This window comes from Amphiura filiformis, chromosome 5 (assembly GCF_039555335.1).
Source record: "Amphiura filiformis chromosome 5, Afil_fr2py, whole genome shotgun sequence".
NCBI classification, from domain to species: domain Eukaryota; kingdom Metazoa; phylum Echinodermata; class Ophiuroidea; order Amphilepidida; family Amphiuridae; genus Amphiura; species Amphiura filiformis.
The window spans coordinates 6,291,563-6,311,947 of NC_092632.1; the positions used below are offsets into that span (position 1 = coordinate 6,291,563).

The following is a 20,385-nucleotide window of genomic DNA, read 5'->3' on the forward strand; positions in this document are numbered from 1 at the left end:
TTAAATTGATAGAAAGTTGTAGATATTCATATCTACATATGAATTCTGAGAGTTTTAAGGGTTTGGGTGGTGTGAACTATGGACATTAGATTAGACGCGATACTGTCGCTATCAAAAATAGTTAGTCCAGATGAACAGATTCAATATTCATTTTATTACACAAAAATAAGATATTTACAAAATACAGCACCACTACCAACAGGCGTAGGCATTGCCAATCAGAACTAGCCCTGTTCACAAACAGCAATGCATCTCAAATAGTGTGAGTGAAGCAAGCTGCAGTGGAGCTGCCAGCAATCGATCTATTGTATTTGTTGGGCTATGTATCAGAGAGCCAGCACAGAGCCTGTGCTAATTGCTAACAGACACACTCTAAAAGTATTTTGGCATATTTTGCCTACATATACTTTACAGCATTTGTATCTTGAATCAGCTTGAACCATTCTAACAATGAACATTATGTGTGTCTGTTTCTTTCAGTTAACTCTAAAATCCGCAACCTGAAAGACTACAAAAATAAGATCATACAAAATGCAGCACCACTACCAACAGGTGTAGATATTGCTAACACACTCAAGTATTTCATTCATACACTGAGAAGGTAAGTGCTATATCAATTACAGTATGGAAAATGTTTTGATTAATATACATGAATAAATAGATTTCCATTGGTATAAAAACTTCTTCTTGGAAGTTGAATGTTTTGTGTCTTTTCTAGTCTACAAATAGTTCTTTCTTTGAATAAAACACAAATTAACAAACATGCATCTTTTTGTAACAAGACAGACATCAATCCAGATGAACTTGTACAAAGGTCAAAACAAATGAGTGTTGGTTTATTTCACTCAGGGTTAGAATTACATTGTACATTGTACACCCCACAGGCGAGAATCAAAGGGCTATACCACCCCTTTATAAAGGGAAATGGAAGATGTGATCTTAATCTACCATACAGGGAGTGTGAATTTCAAATGGAGTTGCCTGAATGGGTGACTCCATTTGAAATATACGCTCCCTGTGTGGGTGATTAAGGTCATATCTTCAAGGTCATATCTTCAAATTTTGTATCTGAATCTGATCTGTGGGCGAACTGACTCACCAACTCATACCAAAATGCTAACCCTGTGTAAATTGCTTTGCTTAGTGTTCTTCAGGGCCGTAGCGAGGTTGGAAAATGTGAGGCGGCCATCACAAATGTGGGGCAGCCAAAATACAAATATATGCCCAAATTGAAATAAAGATATAAAGATAAACATAACAACTTTCTCAAAAAGTGGGGCGGCCATGGCATCCCCGGCTGCCCCGCTTGCTACGGCCCTGGTGTTCTTTATGTGAATCGTAATTGGTTCATGGATTATTGATAGTAATGTTTGATAGTAATGTTATTGTCACTTGTTTGTATTTGTATGTTTACACCAGTATCTTGAAGGATGCCCCCGAGCCAACCGAACCGAAGAGTTCAAGAAGACGAATTAATGACAGACTACCATTGTTTCCTACATTGGAATATTTGGTCCTCTATGAGACTCTTGTATCTCTAGTTGACATTGTGCCATTGGTACAATATGGACAGTTTGGTAAGAAAAATACATTTGATACCTGGTAGTTAGAACTTAAGATTTATTTACAAATCTCAGCTCCTTGAAAAATTGCCAGAAAATTCAGTTGCTTTACATAATGTGAACTTATTGTAGTATATGTAGTTAATCTGTTTGTGTGAAGGGATAATGTCTAACAAATGTAACATTATTTTGTATAAAGAATTTAGAGCTATTTTTAAAGGGTATGTTTTTGAAAGGTAAATATCTTTTACTTATTATTTTAAAGCAACAGCACCAGAATTTAATGGAGCATAACATTGTTTTTGTTGCTAACATATGTCATATCTGGAGAAATATTTAGAGGAAGTGGCATAAAGTGCATGCTACCAGTTCTTTGCTGATGATGCTTGTATAATATGTACTAGTGAGGAAGTGATCTTACAAAGACTTCAAAGAAAAGTTCTAGTGATGAATAAAATTTTACCTTTACTGGACCCCTCCTTTCTGAATTAGCTGCAGTGAAAGACCTCCAAACAATTCAATATTGATATTTTATTTCTTCACAGCATTTGGTCAGCATATACTGCAGTTGTTTGCTTGTATACCATGGTTTCTGGAGCCTGAGTATAGTGATACAATCCCACACACAGTAGCCTCAACACTGGCTATATTTCCATCAACCAATCAGAAAGAGACGGTGGAATTGCTGTGTACTATACTGTTGCCTTTATGCTTGAGTAAGTGGACCTTAAAGTTGAAATGAAGCGAAGAGATTTTATATCAGGAGAAATCAGATTTTTTTGCACAATCAGTTCTTTCAGCTCATAAAACATATATCCATGTTAATTAATATTTTCTCCCACTTTCTGTACATTTGTGGGCCTTTTGAGGGGAGAAAAGATCATGGCAGTAAAATATAAGTTCAGAATGTGCCATTTACATGGTGCACACATGTATGTATAGAAGTCAAATGTTTGTTACTATGTCGTAATAACAACAAACGATACAATATTGGTGTAATGTCATAGGTTATCACAAGGGTCAAAACATTTATGCTTAACCTTTGGAATCTGAAAATCAAGACAATTATTAATGCTGTAGCAAAACTGTGATTAGGAGTAGGGTTTAGGATTAAGGTTATGATTAAGATATGAAGGTTATGATTATTATTAGGGTAAGGGTTCCCCCTATCCTTGAGTTACTGCAAAGCTACACCATTAAGTTTTGGGAGAAAATCTTTTTTCTTCAACTAAAAGTATTAACAAGATTATTTTGCTGTTGTTTTCATTTCAGCTGAAGTGCAAGAAATGGACGAAGAGACATATGCTACAATGTCAGTGTCAGCCATCATATTATTGGTATTACAGCATTGCAAGAATAAATGTAAGATATCCATACCATATACTGGATTCCCACAGGGCTTGGGAAAGTTGTTGAATTATTGTCAAAAATGATGCAATTTCATTTAGAATTATAATTTTGCTCATTCCAGAGGCCAATTGGCAATTTCATGTTATTTTTCAAGGTCTATTGCTATGCTATGCTATGCTATGCTATGCTATGCTATGCTATGCTATGCTATGCAGGTACTTATATAGCGCTCTTACAAAGAGAAATTATGTATCACAGCGCTTTACAAATAAATAAGAAAAACAACAAACAAGAATAAATTACAAATCAAATATTAAATAAATGAGTCTTTAGATTAGATCGGAAGGTTGCCAGCATCGGAGAGTGGCTCTAGGAACTTCCTATTCTAGGAACTGATCTTGGTTCACTAAAACTAGGGATGACCATCATAATTTCATGTTGCCCCTTTTGCTACAAAAGATTGTTTTCTGGAAAGAACTCATCAACAGAAGTATTTTGGTGGTTAAATGGTCAAATTCGGTCAAAAACTTTTCGAATTTTTTTTTCGATCAGGTGAATAATACAACAAATGAGCATGAAACTTCACATTTATGTTCAGAAAGGTGTCTATTTAACATGATTCGAAAGGTGTTTGGAAATTCAAAGGGAAGCTGGTGATTTAATTTTTAACTCGAGATCTACTTGTCCGGTTTGTTTCCTTTTTACAGAGGGTATGATAGAGGTAATAACAACAACTCTGCCAAATTACAGCTCAGTAGGTCAAGGTGTTCACCTGATCTTATTCATCTGAATATTTTGTGCCATGCTGAGCAGTGCTGCACTGGGCCACTGGCAATTAAGCGCACTGTGGCGATGGACCAATTTTGACTCACACTTACAGAAAAACCAAATAAGTTATGATGCTGTAATTTGCAGGATAGTTACAAAACATAATTGGCATTAACATCTCCAATTTTTACAGAAAAATTATGAAAAATAAAAGAATGAGCTCAATTTAGAAATGTCTGTGCAAGCAGTGCACAGTTGAGCTCCCTGCATGTCTATGGGAGTGTTCTAATCAAGTTGATGGTTCATTGGTCATCCCTACTAAAACTTATGCATTTAGTTGAACCATTCAGTACTCTGTTTTCCTGCACTGATGCATCCTAGGCAAAATGCATTCTATTATGATTTGGTTGAAGCACATGATAGGGTCCTGCATGATGCATAGAATTGTTTTAGGGTTGTATTAGGGATCTCTAGATCTGTGCATATAAAACAAAGTATTTCTCTACTATGAGCAGCTATATGTTAGACCATTATATCAATCCACCTTTGCATTTTTATATTATAGCACATCATGCCCAGTTATTGGAGTGCATAATGACTTATAAGAAACATGTTTTTAAGGTAAGACCTCTACAATTATTTTCTGTTATAGATGTTATATTTGAGAATCTGGACTCATGTCTCTTATGGAAGGCAAAATAATAAAGCTCAAGATCATGGTACACCCCGAAAACCTTAAAACATATAATCTATGTCCTAGTATATGTGTGTGTGATGGATGATCTATGTAACTCTCAAGCTTAAAGATGCAAATTATCATTCAATGCTAGAGGTACACTGTTTTGGTCCCCAATGCATGAATCCAATATGGTGCAATTTACCATGTAGTATTATACGAAGTCCTATCATAAGGGATGAAAGAAGATGGAGAATGAACTGTGACTTGTATATATCATTGATATTTATTTTGACAGGATATGCTGTGTATCATTGCCTATGGTCCGTCTGCTGCACGTGGGGCTGCAGCCAACCTGTTATTCCATTACTGGCCTACCCTACGTCCTCTTAATGTGGATGATGATGAATTTACATATACCTGTAAGTTTGTAATGTGATACTATATGTACACTGTATGTATTCCTTCCCTCAGGTCTGTTACCATTGTGTACCAACCAAAGTGTTATATGTTTTATTTGGTTTAAGTGTATATCAGCGCCTTAGTACAATTGTTTGGTTTTAGGTGCTATATAAATTTCAGTTATTGTTGTTGTCAATATGTGGATCCTGGCTTTTTTATTGGAAGTCAATTTTAACAAAATTTCTACCGACAATACAATATGCATAACAAAGGAGGTGGATCAACCTGCAAACTGCATCGGTTGTTAAGCAATACTCCTATTACCTTGTGGGAAGGAATTTCAGTACAGACTGACTGGTAGAGCAACCCAGGATCCATGTGTTGGTGAAGCACTGGACTCTGGTGTGTGACGATACAAGTCCCAGCACTGACAGTGCCATTGAGCATGCTTGAACATTTTCCAGACAAAGGCTTAACTGCTAATTGTCCTAGTGTAACCCATACAAAAATCAGGGAACGGTTTCCAACTTTTTCTTATGTACATGTCAAGGCTATTTACAAAATTTCTCTCACTGTATGTGGCACAAAGATGTTTGTTCTGTTCTGATTATGTCATCATTAAAGGGATATACAGTCATTTTGCCAGCAAAATAGATTTCATGCTTTAGAGCTTTTCACACCAAAAAGATCACAAATTCAATTCAAGGAGGCATAGCCCTATACTAATGCACAACAGAATAAATCACACATGCAGTTTATTTGAGGGCACTTTAGTTTACTAAAACAACATGTGAAGAAAATAATTTTGAGTTGAATTCAGTAGAAGGTTTATTTAATCACAACTTACAAATTCCATCAAAATATTGCTAGGGTGGTCTTACCTTTTGGGTTTTGAAATTAAATAAATGTTTATCCCTTTTATCATACATGAGCCTATTTATAAACAGTAGCTTGTAAAAACAATCATGCTATACTAGATTTTGCTTTAATAAATGTTGTATAAAGGTTTTTAACGTGCTGAAAACATTCTCTGATTTTATTAGGTTGGAAACCTATAATGTGTCAGCGTACAGACTGTCTTACTCCAGTCAACAATGTAGCTGTTAAGGTAAGTACAATCTTAGATTGTGATAAACTTAAGGGTAGACAAGGTACTGTTGGTCGAAGCATCCAAAAAATATTGATTTTCATTATGTAAATCAATATATTATTGAAAAATAACACTTTGATGTTTTGCAAAAGTTCATTTTACAAACCATATACTTTCAAACCTTGCTTGATTTATCGTTGTTAATGAGTTATGTACGTTTATGTAAGTGTTGCAGGTGTTTCAGCCCTCCTACAACATAACTCAAGAACCACAGGACCTACAAAAGTATATCTGTGATATTTGAATTTTTCTACACACTCGCTATGAAATGAGCAATGCGATTTTTGCCAAAGCTGACTACCATTCGCAAGATGTTGTGAACTACCAAATTGCAACACTTTAAAATAGTGTCTAACCTTAATGTTGCAATTTGATTGTGACCTTGATTGCAGCCAAAAATACCTGTGTGTAACGCTATGGTAAATCCGCTATTTTGGTTTGTCCCTCATGGAGGGCAAATAGGGTACCTCCTGCGATTTTGAGCAAGAGCCAAAAATCAAACGATAATTGGCATCTACAAGCTTGAGCATTACAAAGGTTTGTGCATACACTGCTAGTGCTTAGCATATATTTTTGGCACAACATGTTACAGGCAGAAAGCAAACAAAGACACACTTTGAAGTTTGCCGGTCGCATAGCAAAATTAACTTAAGGTACACTATTTGCTCTCCATGAGTGACATGCAAACATGGCAGAGCCAGTACTCGTTGGTTCTACCTCATTGATTGCAACAGAAGATTAGCAAAAATGTATTTGAGTTGCCGGGTGTTTACACTACCAGTAAGTTTTTGTCTTCAGGGAAATTTGACAGTGACTTTAGGGAGTCCCATTAAAAACACAAATCAACTGATTATACAAGGGAAAGATGCAATTGGGTAGCGTTGAATTCAATTGGACTTGACGATATTCCTAAGTGATATTTGATAGCGATTTCTGTAAAGTTGCAACAGAATAATGACTGTCCCTGTTTACACTACACAGGCACTGAATTGACTGAATTTGATAGAGAATAAATCAACATCAAAGTGCGAGTTTTTGCTAATCTGAAAGGGTCTTAATGAGATGATTTATTATCAAATTAATCTTCTTTTTCTGGAGCAAATGGTGCTTTCCCCTAGTAGTTGTCGTGTCCTATTATACAAGTAGGTCCCAGTAAGTGATTTCTATACCTAAATATGACAGTGCTGTTGTTTTACAGATGTGTATGGACCCTACTGTAGCAGGCAGTCACAGCAAGCATCCGCCACCTTTATATCTCTGTGCTGTGTGCAGTGAGCATGTCAGCAAGTAAGTCAATCAATTTGTACTCAATTTATTGGTAATTAAAATAACAGAAACATAAAAGCTTATTCATGCTTAATTACTACTAGAAATAATAAGTTTGGATTTTTAAAACTTGAGGTTTAATAGTTTGATCACTGATTTGCCTGAGTAACTGATCACTGAATTGCCTGAGTAAGCCAATGAAAGAACCAGGTCTTGAGCCTATAGCTCCCTGTGTTTTTCTGTAGCAAGAATTAATCAATACTTGTTCTCTTCAATGTCACTGGAGAAACAGGAGAAATTTATGATACAACTTTAACACAGCAATGTCATATAAGCTTCCATGATAGCTTAGTTATGCTGAATCTAGGTCCTAGATGTTCAGGAGCATGTGACTATTCATGAGAATTTGAATATTCATAAGACATGGAAATATGATACTCTGGACACAAGCATTCTTGATAGCTCAGTGGAAAGAGTACTGAGTTCCAGAGGTCCCAGGAACCATTTGAATATTCTTGAAGTCATTGAATATTCACAAGAAATTGCAGTATCATAGTCTGAGCTGCAGAGGTCCAAGATTCAAATCCTTGTTAGGATCTTAATATTTGTTACATTTGCCAACTCAAGGTAGAGGACAATTATGGTTAAGTCATATTTTTATGTAATAATTTAACTCTAATACTTGCACTATTGTAGAAAAAAATAAACCTATTAGTAGCTTGAAAAACAGCTTTACATAATATATTTTAAGTAGTGCACAATAGATTGCAAAATGATTAACCAAATATCAAGCTAAACAGAAAATAAAAGTGAATTTTAAACAATAAGATAAGTATTTTTGTAGTTGAGTATGCTTCTAACACCAATGTGGCCATATTTACTTCTTGTTGCTGATGACATACCTGATCACATGCAGACATATGGGTGTAGATGATGCCAGTAGCTTACAGATGTTTCAGCCCCATCGTCCCAAAGATCTAACCGATCTTCCCCTGCCTCAACTTACAAGGACAAGGTCGGTGTTGACAATGATCCATAAATAGTGATAATGAATCGTATGCTGAATGTATTCATTTATTAATGACCCTAGCTCTTTGCATGATGTTAAGTGGGTTTGGTTTGATTTGTTGGGATCCATAACCTTAGTTCTATGCATGTCCCCAATCTGGTGGGTTTGGTTCAATTCGGATGGTTTGAGATCACATATATTATTGTAATCAGTACCCAGTGAGCAGACCCAATACATTGCAAACTGATATTCAATATATTACCACAGAATCTGTATGAGAAATGCAAGTGATTTGTGGTTATATAGTCAAGTTGTGTGAATTTCCTTGATGCCTAGCTAAACCAACACTAATTCATAACCTCATGAATATTATGTGATGTGTGATATACCTGGACGCAAACGCAGGTTATTGAAAAAGTATACTGACAGCGCCTTGTGACGTAGCTAAAAGTACGCTTTTCAATAACCATGTTGTGTGACGTGTTATGCATTCAAACAATTTATGCGGGCGATGGCCCCATTTAAACATCGCATGATCATGTGCTAGTGTGATTGGTTGCTAGCGGTATTTTTCAAAAAATTTTATACGGAAAACGGAAGATACTATTAAAATTGTATTTTGTTTTTAAATTTAAAAGAAGAAAATGTAACGTAAATAATATCTGTTTATATAGAGTTAGCATGATGCTATGTTTTACTTATCTAAAGCGGTGTAAACTCATAATACTCGATGTGTGTAACAATCTGATACCTGCAAATTGCTGTGCACAAATTTTTGTTCAAGCTCATACATACTTTGGAAGCAGACCTAAACAGACTACTTATGTGGTTAATTTTGCAAGGGTTTTATTTTCAAGAATAGAGGTTATATCGTGAATTTAACAGCATATGAATATGATGTCATATATGATAACATTGGTAAAGCATGAATTTCGTGAAAAAGTGTTCTGTGTTGGAAATCGTGAAATCATCTACACAAAAATAACCACATATAACGTATACAGTTTCCTCGTGTAAAAACAGACCCAGTATTTTACCAAATCAGTTAACTTACAGGTATCAACAGTCATTTTCAGACTCTTATGTCAACCCCATGTTAATTTTAAATCATGGATAATGGATGATATGAATTAGAACCAAGCCCACCTTATAGATAGTTTACCCAATACATACCCATTTAGCTATGTGTGCTTCTTAGATTTTCATAGTACTTATTGGTCTGTATGGGTTTTCTACTCTTATTGGTATTTATGGGATTTCTCTGCTCAGCAAGATAATTATTATATGAAGTCAGCTTCCTGGGTTTCTGACTTATACCTGCCTGAGCAAACTGAAATTTAACAACGTGAAGAAATACAAACAGCTTTGTTTGTGGTACTACACTTGAAAGTATCTAAGTGAATTATTAAGGAAGACATTTTTATTTGTGAAAAAATTACTTGTAAAATGAAAAACAAACTCAGTAGATAAGGTTCTTAGTAGCTGATCCAGAATGTTCACTTACTTGTGTATGTTTCAATAACACCTGTTGCCTTTATCAACACTTGATGGGTAGTGACTGCTATTGGCAACCAATGCTAGAAGTAGTTCCATTGTTGATCTTGGAGTTGCCTAGACTACCCCGTAGTCCACTTGCCCATTGTGCATACTCTGGATATTGTATTTAAGCTTAAAACTCTGATTTAATTAATGTGTGCACAATTGATAGATTTTCACATCTGATCAGTCACCCTACTCCCTCTGTTTGTTAGCTTCCCAAGTGGACTACTGACATTGCCTTGCGGTTAAGATTTTTAACACGGGACTCTATGGAGAGTTAGGTAAAATTGTCCATGATGTAATGCATCTTTAAATGGATCTGCCTTGTGATTGGTCGCCCATACCTCGCTATGGTTTAAATCGTCTGGGCCCGCGCCATTACTATTAACTACACTGTAAACAACTGTCTGTGGTATTTGCGGCGCTTTTGTGTTGACGCGAAAGTTAATCTCTCATCAGACATCTAGCGCGTCCATGCTTAGTACTTGTGGTTAATGGACTGATAAACAAGTATGCTTGAAATTGTGTTTTTAGAGAGCAAAGTCCAGGGGGTAAAGTTCTGCTTACAATTCAAAGTTCATAGTCGAAATTTCGGGTTCGCTATCAATAAACTGGTAGATTCCAAAATCAGAATTGTTCAGTATTAAAGTGAGCCATTATAATTATGCAAGATAATGTTGCATTCAATTACTTTTATTGTCACTAATCGTCTGATATTTTTAACTCTTTATGACCATTTTACTATTGAATACTTTAATTTTAATAAACATCAGTATAATTTTGAGTTCAACGAAATGGGTTCATCATGACTAATAATAACATATTTTTAATAAAATTCGACTATGGCATAGTCTAGGAGTTGCCAGTCAAGGAATTTGCTTGATCCCTGAGTCAGGAACTCATATAGGAGGCTATAGAGTCAGGAACTCTGTAGGAGGCTATAGAAATAAGAAAGAGGAGGGGCACCACCATGAATTGAGACGAAGTACCAACTATCTCACATTATTTGATGGGTTCCTGACTCAGTGATCAAGAATATGCCTTGAAGGAAAACAGACTGGCAACTCCAAGATCAACGCTGGAACTACTTCTAGCATCAGTTGCCAATAGCAGTCACTACCCATCAAGTGTTGATAAAGACAACAGGTGTTGTTGAAACATACACAAGTATTGAACATTCAGATACTAATTCGAACCTTATCTACTGAGTTTACTCTGCCGATCCTGATGAATCTGTTCAATCACAATGAAAATTCTTGTCATCAATTTGTATCACAAACACCTGCCATAAAAGCCCTTCAAGTGAAGTGAAACAAACTGTTTTATGGTGGGTAAACTTATTACAATCAAATTGAGAAACATAATGTAACATCCCATTTTTGGTTATTTCTTTGATACAAGTAAATTTTTCAGTCATCATTAGAGATTTTTAATTGCTCCCAAGTTACGTTTTACACAATATATTTACATATATGCACTACAAGATTCTTATTGTGGTCGCCTGCACAGGTACACTGTCACCCAAGGTACCTGATTGGTGCACACAAAGTACTTGTATAGTACTTATGCTGATACTGCACAGGACCCACCTGCAGTGGTACTGCATTGGTACTACACTGGTACTCCCCTGGTACTGCAGAGTAACAGTACCTTGGCAACAGTGCCCCAATAGGAATCTTGAGTGTAGTTCTGTATGTATAATGCTCATTCTCATTTATTCTAGAACCATTTTAACAGCTTTTTATTTGTTTGAATAGCATCATTTTGAATCATCCTTTTATTTTACCATTTCTGTTTTCTAGATTGGTTTGTTGTAAAGCTCCTTAACACTGCCATGATGCTTACTAGGAAGCAAAATATTTACCCCATACCTAAATGTCACGTTTCCTCTTTTTTACATTGTACAACCCAAGTTGCCTGCTATGTATTCCTGTCTCTTAACCCTGGGTGTTAACTCTAAACATTTTCCTCTACAGATCCATGCATTTGGTGAATTTCCTTGCTGCAGTTATCTGTTTTTAACTCTTTCATTTGTGCATTTGTATAGCACAACCTGATACTAACTAAACCCATGGTAAAGGCCAGGGTTTGAATGAAAATGCATGTTATTTTTTAAGCTAATTGTAAAAAGATAAAAATGAGTTATCATGATAAATTAAGTTGTGTCTTGGTCCTTAGTGTAAATCTGCATATAAACCTAGTGTTAAGACTTAATTGAGAGGTTATAACGGTCATGGAACAAAGCTGCATAAACACTTAATAATACTATACAACTATTACATGAAGAAAAAGCTGACATACAACAAGAATAACATCAGTTTCATTTTAAATCCTCGTCGTAGCTTTATCTTGAAACATCATCTTGTTTTGCATATATTAAAATGATATAATGCTTATTACTGTCATGTACCTAGAATCTGTGACTGTGTTTATAATTATTTAAGGTACTACCGATTGTGAGGATCAAATTTTGGTCAGTACTTTATTCAACCTAATTTCACCCCACCCCTGATAAGAGCCCCTACAGTATTTTTCAAATGGTAATTGCTCCATTTTCAATGCTCTTGGGTCTAAATAGAATAAACATCTAACCTTCAGGCTTAGGATTTTGATATAAGAATCATAGGCATACACTGTATTTTTAATGTTTATGAGTGCGAATTTCAAATTTTAACATTTATTTAATCGTTTTAATAAGCAACCCCATAAAAGTAACTGACTTAAGCACCCAGACACCAATTAGGTTGTACAGTGTACTTATTCATGCTGTATGCAAATGTTAATTTTTTTTTTATGATACAACTTGTTTATCATAGAGAGACTGACAAACCGCTGTTGAATGTTCTGCAACCATTTGAGCATGTTTCAAAGACATGTGAAAATAAGGTACGTATGTACTCCTAACTTGCATCCACATGATAATATTTGGGAAATTGAAGATGCTAGTTCTATAGGGAGGGGGGTTAAGTCACTAAGTCATGAAAATGTAGCTAGTGTCAGATATGCTGCAATGGGGCTATCTACACTATACCCTCAGTGTAAGTTCCATAGTGAAATAATGTAGTAGAGCATTAAAACTAACAACCTTCTTTGTCAATTATATGGAAATGTACTCAATGTGTCTAACTTAACCCCTTTTAGAACTAGCATCCTCAATTGCAGTAGACGGGACAGACATTTGCAGCCAATTTTAACACAACACTATACAAATGTAGTGAAGTGTGAACAGGTCTCCAGAATACTTCCAGTACTCAAGGTCCCATTTCAATCCTTGATAGAGCTACTTGCTAGCAAACAAGAACTTTATCCACACTTGTTCTCCATCAACATGCTGATTTTGATATTGGTGGAAAACCCATATTTTTCTTGATAGACCGTGTGAAATATTAAGGCTGATAGATGTTTGTGTGGATTTTTTAAACTCATATGTCTAAAGTGGGTTAACCCACCTTTTCTTAAAGCACAGTATTCTATGAGCCATCAAATACACATTTTAGCTCTCGTATCAAAATGGATTCAAACTTGACAGGTGGTCAGTCAATGGGGATCAAGGTCATTCAACCCAGGGGGAAATAGCATTGTGATGAAATTAGACCATCCATCCTCCTTTTATATGGGTGTGACCAGATCCACAGCATCAGCCCCCAACTTGATCCTATTAAAATGGAGATTTTGGCATCAGAGAAAGCTCATATTTGAATCATAAATCCAGTGAAATTTTAAGCCTGAAATATGTTCTATTCAGATGTTATGTTCAAACAAAAAAGTGATAGCCTCAATCCCCACGTTGGTTACCCATACTGAACTCAAAACTGAAATCAGATTATTTGGGTAAATCAGTAATGTGAAGTACAAAACACAACATGAAATCTTACCACCTTTAATATTATATTACTCGAGATTGTGCAATTTTTACCATGCCATGAATCAAATGGCCCTTAAAAGAGTCTTGAGTTGCAATGAAGCATGGCACATGGAGCATTGCGTGTTATGTATTGAATCATACCATTGATATTTTCTTCTTCAGAACTGTTCATCTTCAAATAGGACAGCTCGTTACACCTGCTACTCATCAGAATGCACACAGTACCATGACAACTTCCCTGTACGATACTGTACCAGTTGCTATGCGTATATGCATTCAGGCTCACATGGCGGCGGTGATCATATCATCCAAGAATTTCCCAACGACCCATTGAATTACGACAAGGAGACACAGAACTACTTGGTAGAGGCTATCATAAGGTACAGAATTATCAGTACAGAAAACTGAAATAAAAATGTTGTGAACATATTGGACGAATTTGCCTTTAAATTATTAAGCATTATGTTCTTATTTTAAATTCCCATTCAATAAAATTGGGCACTGCATACATAGCTTTCATTCATAGTAAAGATTGCAATTTTATTGATGTAAATAGTTTGTATTGTTGAAATTTAGCCACAAAAATAAAACAGGAAACCTTTTTTTTAATGATTTAAAAAAAAAAGAAGTTTAAAATGATAAAATCATTCAGTTTGAGACAAAAATACACTTAAATTGAGCTGTAAAGGTGATTTGCTGGCATATTGTTGGTGCTTTTCCTGTGATTTGTGACTTAAGGATCAGTTAGAATCTTCTATACCTCATTATGGTGTGACACCTTTGACAAATATGAGCCGTCTCTTAATTGTAGTTATCTTTCCCATTTGCAGCTTACTAAAAGAAGCCCATGTTGAGGAAAAAGACCCTCTTATGGAGCTTGCTGAGGCAGAGAGTAGCAGCTCTGAGCAGTCTGTGCCACGTGGTGATGGTGAGGATGATGAAGGAAGTGAGAATGATGAAGAAGATGCTCGTCTGTTGAGTCGCTATGGATTGTGGCTGCTAATTGAGAAATGTACACCAACAGATAGAACCCCAGACGAGGTGATTGGAAGGCTGTTGAGTATGTTGTTTCAGTGGTATTGTGATACGGCCACTTTGACACAAGGTATGTAGATTTGATATGTTTGTCTTAGCTTCAAACCCTGCGTGCTATACTGTGTTTTGTTTCCAGCTTAGAGTGCCTGCAGTGTGTGTATGTACACCAGGCACAAAAAGAAACTCGTCAGTTATATTCATCCTTGCTGTTCAATAACTTGATAATTTTGGATTATTCTGAAATATACATTTTGTTAATTGGCCTTTTCTTTCTCATTTGACACCCTGTTCATGAACATTGAGCAAGAATTAACCAAGATATGCACCTCCAAACTCTCAAACCCCAAAATGAAAAGTTGCAATTTTAACGATTCAATTGTGCCTGTTACACTGTGTGCTTTATTGATTGGCCCGTGGTGCTTGTGTGCAATACAACGATGCGTTCCCATTGAAAATCGTTGAAAATGAAACTTTTGATTTTGGGGTTTTGAGGCTTTGGAGGCGCATATCTTGGTCAATTCTTGTTCGTTTTTCACAAACAGGTGTCAAATGAGAAAGCAAAGTCCAATTAACAAAATGTATATTTCAGAATAATCCAAAATTATCAAGTTATTGAACAGCACGGATGAATATAACTGACGAGTTTCTTTTTGTGCCTGGTGTAGTTGTGTCATCAGCGTGAGGACAAACCACTTTTCTAGGCATATGTTATAGTCCCCTTGTACAATTAGGCTTGTGTGCAAGATTCAAAACTGCTACTGCTAAATATGCACATGGTGTTACTCTCAACTTGAGACAGACACAGTATTATGCATTTTGGATTTTTTCTAGTTGAAAAAGGCTAAAAGTCCAGTATCAGGTTTCTTTTGTTATTGCATTTTGGCAATTTTTTCTCAGCCCCATTGGTACTGAATTTCGCTATTTATTTTGTGAATGCTAAAAAATAGAAAATGTGGAAAAATAGGAAATGTTCTAAAATGTGAATTTTAACAAAGCTGTGCTTGCAAGAAGTTGTATTTATATATTTGAAAGAAAGTATATTGATTTATAAGTTAAAGTTAATACAGTACATGTTTTTGTTGAATATAGAGTATGTTATGTAATCTATCCAAAAGCACACAGCCAGCATAAAGTATTGAATATTTTTCAATTTCTTTCCCACCATTACAGATAGTATCACACTGGAGGACTTGAAGCAAGGGGTAAGTTATTGCTATTGTATATTGTTTGTAAATGATGCAATTGTTACCAAGTAGAATGCAGACACCTTCAAGTGTACTGGTTATGTTTCAAACAAACCAAAGCAAAGTGTTATATGCCACTGTGCCCTGCTGCATTTCTTACAATGTCTATGTTTGGTTAATTACATGATATAATCATTTGAGTAGCCAATCAAACTGGAGCTGATAGATTTCTTAGGAATTTTAATCTTAATCCCCATTTTTGTACTTTCATCTCTGCACACAAGTTTGAATGTGATGCATGAAGACTTTTGAACATGGAAATGAGAATATCGGATTTTGGGATTTTGAGTAAAAGGTCTAACAACACAAGAGGGTTATTTGACAAAATTATTTGTTATGCTGCAAGTTATAATATGCATTTTGAGTGATTTTTTTTCATATTGTAGACATAGATGTATTTCTATTATGTCAGACATCAACAGACAAACACACACACAAACTGATGTGATGATGTAACCTGTTGTTGTATTACAGTATGTGACCAACTGGTTGCTGAGTTTACTGCAGACACACCAGAGTGTGTTTGTGTCATGTCTATTACCACAACCCCCAGAGTATGCCAAAGTGGGTGGAAATTGGTAAGTTCACATGGTCATTGTATTGCTATGTTGATTATTCAGATTTTGCTATAAAATTCTTTCTAAATTCAGGTTTCTGGATTTCAAAAAAATCTTAAATTTGATAATATGTAATATATGCCTCAAATTAATTTGCATGAATTAGGTTTCACTAGCAATTACTTTTAATAGTTCACAAGTTCCTGAAAAGTGAGAAGCCAAAGTTTTCATTTCGCTGACTTTAGTCTGTAAATGACTCTGTCATACATGTCATATTGAAATATATATATATTTGATATATTGATATTTGATTTGCAGGGACACCTTAAGCAGCCGGGTAACAGAGTTACAAGAAGGACTACGCAAAGTTTTCAGCATGACCCCATACAATGCTATCACATATGAGGTATGTCTGTGATTTTATCATACTTACACATAATTGTATGCATATTAATTTTAAAAAAATTGTTTAATTGTTAAAATTTACAGATCAAATCTGTTTTCTTTACCGTAACAAATAACATGTAGTGCCACATGGCTGTAAGTACAGTAACTTGAATCTGTCCAGCAATGGTGGCGGAAGCAGTCAATTTTAGGGGAAAAGCATATTTTGTTCTGGTTTTACTGGATCATTTGCAATTTCAGACTATTTTAGTCAAAATTAAAGTGAATTTTGGTATTTGATTGGCCAGTAGGCACGAAGCGTGCAAAATTATTGCAATTTTGGCCCAAAACACAGTGTTTGTTGGGCTAAGAAGAAAGATGTGCAGGGCAATTATTGCTTTAATTTGTCTTCTATCTACCTATGTTGTCCAGTGTTCCCTGAAGCTCCCTTATATGATTACATATGGAATAAATAGCATTTCTAGGGGATGCTAAAAATGCAGGTTATTGCAATAGAGGCATTCAATTAATATTACATCGTAAATCACCGCCATTGATTTGAATATTGCAGGTATGGGACTATATCATGCCTCATTGGATGGAGTCCATCTGTACAGATGTTGCTGAGGAAGATGTTGTACAGCTTCAAGATGTCATTTGCAAGCTCTTAGATGTTGACATGTGTCCATTGCCATTTCCTACCGACAAACTCTACAACTTTGTGTCCTGCAAATTTAAGAATACCAAGGTTCAGGAGATGGAGAAAGCATTGTTGTGGCTTCAGGTCAGTACTATTATCATTTGCATTTATTTAGCAGTTTAAGCATTTTATTCAAATTGACACACTATAAAGTTGTCAGGGATCACTGTAGTGGCCCTTATATTGATAACGTTTTACTGACATTTTGAGAGTATGTTGCAGTGGGTAGAGTACTTGCCCCGGGTGCATGAGGTCCCGGGTTCAATACCAGGTGGTGACAACTTGCTTTTATCCACTTGAAGACAAAGTTAGAATTTTATCCACTTGGAGACAAAGTTAGAATTTAATTGGCAACATGTGTAGATAAATTCAGACTTTCATAGAGCATTTAGAATTGAGTAAATGTACCGTTAGAATTCTCTTTTCTTCAGAAGGGACTAAGAGCTACCAATCCTGTGCATAAAGAGCCATACCAGTTTGCTGACTGTCCCAATCCAAAAGAGGGCCTATATGTGACACGATCTGGTCCATGGGGGCCAAAGGAGGCATTTTACAAGTAAACCACGCAGACGTGCCGGACGCGAGTTGTTAATCGGTGATGACCAACGGTGAAACATGATTGAATCCCTTTCAACAACGAAAAGAAGCTTAAGATCGTATAATTCACGATTATTTTACAAGGAATGTCAGCCAATCATTGCCACTCAGTCGATGATTTCTCTGTTGATATCAGCAATAAACTACAGAATAAAACGGCAATATTTAGCCGCTACTTGAAAATTACTGAATTCAAATTGAAAGTTTGCACACGCACAAAGGTTCCAGGCATGACAAATTTTACGCGCTCTCGTGTAACCCGTAGTCTCGCTCGCGTTCAAGGCGTATACGCTACAGTAAAAGTGTGGATTCATCATGGATGAACATTTGATGAGTTACTGTAATTATTACATTATACATACAATAGGCTATCATTTACTGAAAACACCAAAGGTCTAGCATACTTGGTTCCAAAGTCTTATGATGTCTATTTTCTTATGTATTTCATTGTTTTTTCACTCCATATTTTTGCCTTTATCTCAGTTTCAAATTTGCTGCCTTTGGCCCCCATGGACCCGATCGTGTCACATATGGAAAATAATGCATTCAGGACTGATTAATGGCTACTTTCCATAAATATGTCAGAAATACATTAAATTCAATAGTAACAGCACATCATAATGTGGATTTTGATAACTACTTAAAAACTGTTATCCTCCTTTTTGCATTTTGTTTCATGATAACAGGTTTTGTCTGAGATTGAGTTAGTTGTACCCCTCAAACTGCTCATGGGTATGTTCAAAGATGGCCTATCATCAATGAATAGATTCATGGCTGCCAAAAAACAGCAACTCAACCACCAAAAACAGCAGCAGCAGCAGCAACAGCAACAAGATCAGACACCAGCACCAACACCAAAGCATGGCAGAAGACCTCCGCAGAGCCCAATATTACAACTGCCATCAGAAGATAACAGCTCACTGTCACCGCCACCTGTACCAGCCCCGACTCAAGAGGTCACATTCTCTGTCACCACCACAACATCTTCACCAGACCATACTACTACAGTACCAGTCACCATGACAGCTGAGTTACCATATGTGACCATTGACCCTTCACCTTTGATCCAGGGATCAGGGGATCCAGAGGCTATCTTTTCGGAGGACGAGGAAGAAACCATGTTGCGATGTTTTGTCTTCATGTTGGATCTGTTGTTGTTGCAGGTAACAATTGTTGGTTAAATTAGGTGAAATTAAGTAGAGAAATGTACACTTATTTTAATGTCAGTAAATGCATGTGAATAGCATGTACCACTTAAATGCATGTGAATTGTAACAATTACACTGTCGTCTAGTCAAGTACCAGCTTTGAAGGAGTTAGTCCAGTGCAATTTGAAAATAAAAGTAATTCAGTGTTGCACTTGATTTTATTTTTTCAGTTTTAATTATTATTTTAACATAAGATGAAGAAGGCAATTTGAATAAATCTAATGTTTGAATTTCAATATTTGCACTAGTAGTGAAATGCATATTTATTGGAGAAGAAACAGTTTAATCCGCCTTTGTTCTGAGAAATTGGAGAGGTTGAGATGCCAGAAGTAGAAAAACATTTCCTGTGATAAGAAATTATACAAATGAGGTGTGTTCTCCAGCAAAAATGCTGTCAAAATTGTGTTGGCTCCCAAGAAAAATGAAACGGTATTGAAGTGATAATCTTAATATGTATCACATGAGTCTATTTGAATTCAAGCAAGCATGTTTATGTTCTATGGGTCTATCATGCCTTACCTTCTGGGTTGGGGTGATAGGGCCCACCTCAGAAAAATTGCAAGAATTTATGTGATATAAAACAAACATTCCTGTTTTAAATTTCTGTAATGTTAGAAATGTAATCACTCAGTGAAAGATGGCTAGATTGCATTTTTCAATTCATGATTATATTTTAACCACATAGAGATGACACAGTTTATATTTGTACATTATTGACATGAACTCAGAAGCACAAAGGATGCATATTATCTCAACCACTCCATCATCTCATTACCATCATCACTTACATCACCACCACTTTCATCATCATTACCATCACCATTATCATTTAGGCGTAACTCATCCATTGATGCTACCATAACATCACCTGTGTTGATAGTAAATATTTTAACTAAATCCATTGCATATTATACATGACAGTGTCTTTTAGTAAGTTGGTCATTTGTATCTACTGTATTCTCTTTTTTACAAATTTGGTTAAAAAACATTAAAAGTTAATAAAATTTTGTATAACAATCAAAAGAAAGCTTGCTAGCACGGAGGAGTCATAAGCATTACTTAATTGAGGTGCT

The 20,385-nt window shown here is 35.7% G+C and overlaps 1 protein-coding gene across 1 annotated transcript in view; it reads left to right on the forward strand.

Annotated features, from left to right (window-relative positions):
* Positions 1 to 20,385, forward strand: part of LOC140152533 (protein unc-79 homolog) — a 64,426-nt gene that overhangs the window by 4,162 nt on the left and 39,879 nt on the right. The window contains 16 exon segments of the mRNA XM_072174899.1: positions 481 to 601; positions 1,420 to 1,577; positions 2,108 to 2,278; positions 2,835 to 2,924; positions 4,246 to 4,301; positions 4,655 to 4,778; positions 5,802 to 5,866; positions 7,107 to 7,195; positions 12,539 to 12,608; positions 13,750 to 13,967; positions 14,418 to 14,692; positions 15,793 to 15,824; positions 16,341 to 16,444; positions 16,742 to 16,829; positions 17,379 to 17,591; positions 18,791 to 19,267. Of these exon segments, the coding sequence (XP_072031000.1) occupies positions 481 to 601; positions 1,420 to 1,577; positions 2,108 to 2,278; positions 2,835 to 2,924; positions 4,246 to 4,301; positions 4,655 to 4,778; positions 5,802 to 5,866; positions 7,107 to 7,195; positions 12,539 to 12,608; positions 13,750 to 13,967; positions 14,418 to 14,692; positions 15,793 to 15,824; positions 16,341 to 16,444; positions 16,742 to 16,829; positions 17,379 to 17,591; positions 18,791 to 19,267 (2,351 nt within the window).